This window comes from Callospermophilus lateralis, chromosome 18 (genome assembly GCF_048772815.1).
Source record: "Callospermophilus lateralis isolate mCalLat2 chromosome 18, mCalLat2.hap1, whole genome shotgun sequence".
In the NCBI taxonomy this organism is placed as follows: Eukaryota; Metazoa; Chordata; class Mammalia; order Rodentia; family Sciuridae; genus Callospermophilus; species Callospermophilus lateralis.
The window spans coordinates 5,425,403-5,430,381 of NC_135322.1; the positions used below are offsets into that span (position 1 = coordinate 5,425,403).

Genomic DNA, 4,979 nt, shown 5'->3' on the forward strand with positions numbered 1-4,979 from the left:
GACCTGCCCCAGCTGCAGATCACTGTACTCAGGTGCATGCTGCTGCTCACAGGAAATCCTGGCCACCCCAGGGTGGACGTCCACACTGGCATTTCGTGCTCTGTCCCTTCTGTTCCCTGGGTCTCCTGGGGGCAGAGCCAACCAGCTCTGGAGGCCCCAGGTCCACATGCTCTGGAGTGACCGGGCAGCAGAGAGCATGGTGGTGAGGGAGTCCATCCTGGTGGCTGGTGACTGAGGAGACGTTTTGCCCCTTTTAAAATCTGCCTCTTCCCTTCCCACTGTCTTCCTGGCCAGTCCGACCTCATGAGGCCTCAGCCTGGGTCTCTGTCCCTCAGGCCACCTGCCAGCCGGGTCCCTCTGTGTCCTTGGTGCTTTACCATAGAGAATCCAGCCCTGTGTCTCCTCTGCACATTCCCCGAGACCAACCTCCAGCCAGGGTGGGAACAGGCCTCTATGCTGCCTGGGTGACCTCAGTGTGGCCCAGGTGCCTGAGGACTTAGTGTCTCTCACCTAGGTGGGGAGTCCTTGGGGACAGTGTCCAGGTCTGCTGTGCAGAGAGGGTGTCACACTGTGTGGCTGCTGAGGGAGGGAGGAGAGGTGGCCTGCTCACCCCAGTGGCCTCCCTTGTCTCCTGACCTTACAATCCTCAAAGGCCCTGTGGTCACTCAGGGCTCTGGTTAGAGGAAACCCAAGAGTGACATTGGGGAATAGTCTCCCAAGGGGAAGAATGTCAACAGGGAGGGAGGAGACGGGTGACTCAGGGAGGTCCCTGTCCTCTCTGTCCTCAGGGCTGCAGGCTGGATGTGGTGGTGGGGGCTGGTCTCCAAGGGCAGAGGCCACCCTGGCAGAGGCTGGCTGAGGCTCCTCCTCTAGGAGGCCACCGTCCCCTCTGTCCCCTTCCCGTGGGCCTCCTCCTGTGGGCTCTTAGTTCCTCAGAGAGGAGCTCTGGGGGCAGACTTCCCCTGTGGCCCTGCAGCCCTGGCCGACATGCTGCTGCTGCTGCTGCTGCCCCTGCTGCGGGGCTGTGGGCGGGTGGAGGGCCAGGGGGGTTACACCCTGGAGGTGCCCAGGGAGGTGACAGTGCAGGAGGGCCTGTGTGTCCATGTGCCCTGCCAATTCTCCTACCCCAGGAGCAGCTGGACTACCTGGGACCCAGCTCATGGCTACTGGTTCCGTGAAGGGGACACAATGACAGATGCTCCAGTGGCCACCAACAAAGTTGGGCGGAAAGTAAGGGAGGAGACCCAGGGCCGGTTCCAGCTCCTTGGGGACCCAAGATCAGACAACTGCTCCCTGAGCATCAGAGATGCCAGGAAGACGGACGCGGGGTCCTACTACTTTCGGGTGGAGAGAGGAGACTTGAGACACAATTACCTATATGACATGGTCTCAGTGCATGTGACAGGTAAGGCACCAGGTCAAGGCAGCCTCAGGGAGGTTACGGGGCAGCAGGGCAGAGCTGGGTGGGACCCTGCCCTGGGGTAGTTGGGCTCCAGCATTAGGGGCTCAGGGAGCAGCTGGGTCAGAGCCTGAGCTTCTCTCAGAGCCCCACCTCCCCCCTCCCCCCTGACTCTGCCTGTCCCCCTCTGCTCACCAGCCCTGACTCCTGACATCCTCGTCCCTGGGACCCTGGAGACTGGCCGTCCCAGCAACCTGACCTGCTCTGTGCCCTGGGCCTGTGAGCAGGGGACGCCCCCCACCTTCTCCTGGGAAGGGCCCTCTGTGTCCTCCCTGGGCCCCAACATCATCCACTCCTCGGTGCTCACCCTCACCCCGCGGCCCCAGGACCATGGCACCAACCTCACCTGCCAGGTGACCCTGCCTGGAGTCAATGTGACCAGGACAAAGACCGTCCACCTGAACATCTCATGTGAGAGCTGGGCTGGGACACCTGGGTCTCTGATGGGGCTGGTCCCTGAGGGAGCAGGGAGAGGGGTCAGACCCTGGACACTGGGTGCTGGGTCCTGAAGTCATGTGGGGGCTGGGCCAGGAGGATGCAGCCTCCACCCCTCCCCACCATGAGGCTCCTGGGACAGAGGGCTGATGTCCCCAGCCTCCCACTGACAGGTCTGCGTGTCTCCCTGCCCCAGACTCTCCACAGAACCTGACTGTAACTGTGTCCCCAGGAGCTGGCCCAGGTAGGGAGGGGCCTTGCTGGGGCTGGGGGGCAGGGCCTCTTCAGCTCAGGGCAGGGCTGGTTCCCCTCACGCTGGTGACAGAGCCCCTTATTGGGGAACCCATCGACCTTTCCCCACCGAAGCCTCAAGTGTGCCTTGAGCTACTATCCCCAACATCCCGGGCTCCCTGGGGTTCCAGTGCCTGTTCTTCACCCCCACAGGGACAGGGTGACACTCTCACAGCAGAACTGGGCTTCCCAGGCCCCCTCCCAGCCTCCTCCTGGACCTGCCTCCAGCCTCCTCTTCTTATCCCTAACAGCTTTGCTCTAAGTGCTTGTGGGAGGAGGCACAGTCCAAGGCACATGTACAACATGCACAGCAGTCTGTCCCCAGAGCCTAGGTCCCTCCCAGAAGTGGCCAGTGTCCATGCAAGCTGAGCTGAGCCTTGGATTGTGCACAGGGACTGAGAGGCCACTGCATGTCAGTAGCACTCAGGGTCCTTGTTCTTGGTGGTGAGGGTGTCCCACTGCCCAGATGGACCCTGTTCTGTGGGTGTCCTCTGCCAACCAGCACTAGTCCATTCAGCCCACAGGATTGTGCAGTGGTTGGTCCTGAGCCTCTGTCCACAGCTGGGTGTGCACGTCAGTGAGCTCAGCTCCTGAGCATAAAATACAGCTGTGCCACATGTTCTGGTTCAAGAGCTTGAGTCAATATAGCTGAAGGAGGTACAGGAAAACACATCCATCTACAGGAACATCAACTTGGCCATATTCCTGGGCACAGGTCAAGGGTGTGTTTTCCTGTGCTTCATTCAGTCCATGAGTGGGGGTGGGTCCCCTCCCTGGACTCCAGGGTTCTCTTTCCTTTGGTCTCTTTGTCACTCTGACCCTCTGTCTGTTTCTCCACAGAATCCACAACCCTGGGGAATAGCTCATCTCTTTCCGTCCTGGAGGGTCAATCTCTGCGTCTGCTCTGTGTCGTCGACAGCCGTCCCCCTGCCAGGCTGAGCTGGTCCTGGGGGAACCTGACCCTGTGTCCCTCGCAGACCATGGACCCTGGGGTGCTGGAGCTGTCTGCAGAGCACCTCAGGGGTGGAGGGGAATTCACCTGCCATGCTCAGAACCCTCTAGGCTCCCAGCACATCTCCCTGAGCCTGTCACCGCAGAGTGAGTGTCACAGTGGGCTGGAGAGGGGCAGGAGGAGGGGGCAGCACCTGCCCCACACCAGTCCCTGCAGCCACCTCCTTGGCTTGAGAGGGAAGCTCATCTCTGTCCTGCCCTCAGCTGGGGGCCTGGGACCCAGAGCCTGGCTGCCCTCTCCCTGCTGGGCCAAGGTGGGTGGTGGATCTTGGAGGCCAGGTGGGCCTTAGACAGGTGGTCTGGGCAGCAGGGCCCTTGCTTTGTGGGCCAGGACTTGTGAGGCATTTGCCTTGGGCACAACATTTAAGATGAAGCCAGAAGCCAGAAGCCAAGAGTAAAAGCAAACAAAACCACCATGAGAACAGAACCAGCCCAGACACTGAGCGAAAATAGTATCACGGTGCAATAATTAAAAAGTAAAAATGGATGCAAACAAATTCTATGGTGAACGAAATACCAAATTTTAATAACCACACGGCGCCCCCCACATCCTAGTTCTCCTGGTCTGGGAGAGGGACCAGGAAGGCTCAGTCCAGGGTCCTGCAGGGAGCAGGGAGGGAGGGAGGAGGGATCCTGGGAGCTGAGTCAGCAAAGCCATTCCCTCTGGTGCGTCCACAGGCAAAGCGGGGCCTCTATCTGGAGTGACGCGGGGGGCCCTCTGGGGCGCTGGAGCTACCTCCCTGCTCTTCCTGTCCTGCACCCTCCTCCTCCTCGGGTGAGCATTGGCGGGCGTCGGGGAGGCCGGGCAGCACCCTGGACAGGAGGAGGGCGAGCGGGCATGGCCCTGAGCTGGAGGGACCTGGATGCCCGAGGGCTTGAAGCCAGGGCACCTGAGGTCTGGGCGGGCTCTGGGGGAGCCAGCCATGCAGGCCCGTGTCCAAGCAAGGGGCTCCCCGGCTGTCCCCACTCTCAGAGGCTGGAGCTGGGAGCCTGCCTTCCCAGTAGGAGCCTCCAGGACAGGACCGTCCTCTCCCACTTGGCCGCCCTCCTGGGCTCAGCAGGAAGCAGGGTGGGGTGGCCGTCTGCCCTCTGTGCCGCCTGGTCCCACTGAGGGCTCCTTGGTGTCCCCATTCAGAGCGCGCTCCTACAGGAAGACGTCCGCCAGGCCAGCGGAGGGCTCGGGGGATACCAACGCTGTCCAGGACCCGGCCTCTCAGGTGAGTGACATGGCGCATCCCCACACCTCCCGGAGATGTCCCCAGGACTGCTCTGCTGAGGGTGGCACAGCTGGTCTCCCCTCTTCCCCGGGACAGCAGGCTGTCCAGCTGGATCCCCACACCGTGGGCTGCTGACAGCGCCCTCCTCCCTGCTTTCTCCCAGGCCTTGCCGGAGGGACCCCCCTCTGCTCTGCTGTCCTCCTGTTAAGCCATTGTGTCACATCATGTCTCCTCAGAGCAGCGAGCACCAGCCCCCACACTCCCTGACCCCTCATGGTTAGGGACTCAGGATCTCTTCCCTGGACCTGTTCCCCTCCCGCCTCTGTCTCCCCTTCCACCTGGTGCCATCTTCCAGGCGCCCACTGTCCACTCCTCTGCACTTGAACACCTGTCTGCAGGGCCAGACGGTAGACCCCTTGGCTGCTGACCCCCTGTCCCTGTTGTGGCTACTCAGCTCTGCTACTGTGGCATGAGGATCTGCTGTGTCACAGTGTGCGGGAAGCCGTTCTCACACGTGATTGGGCACCTCCCTGACTGGGTGTGAGGTGCTCTGGCCAAACTGTGTC

General features: G+C 61.7%; 1 protein-coding gene across 1 annotated transcript; it reads left to right on the forward strand.

The window, feature by feature from the left end:
* Positions 1 to 987: 987 nt before the first annotated feature.
* LOC143384274 (sialic acid-binding Ig-like lectin 9) lies at positions 988 to 4,721 on the forward strand. Its single transcript, XM_077105769.1, has 7 exons — positions 988 to 1,405; positions 1,598 to 1,870; positions 2,091 to 2,138; positions 3,026 to 3,283; positions 3,875 to 3,971; positions 4,332 to 4,413; positions 4,577 to 4,721. Exons 1-7 carry the CDS (start codon positions 988 to 990, stop codon positions 4,619 to 4,621), a joined length of 1,221 nt encoding a protein of 406 aa, XP_076961884.1. The 3' UTR covers positions 4,622 to 4,721.
* The last annotated feature ends 258 nt before the right edge of the window (positions 4,722 to 4,979 follow it).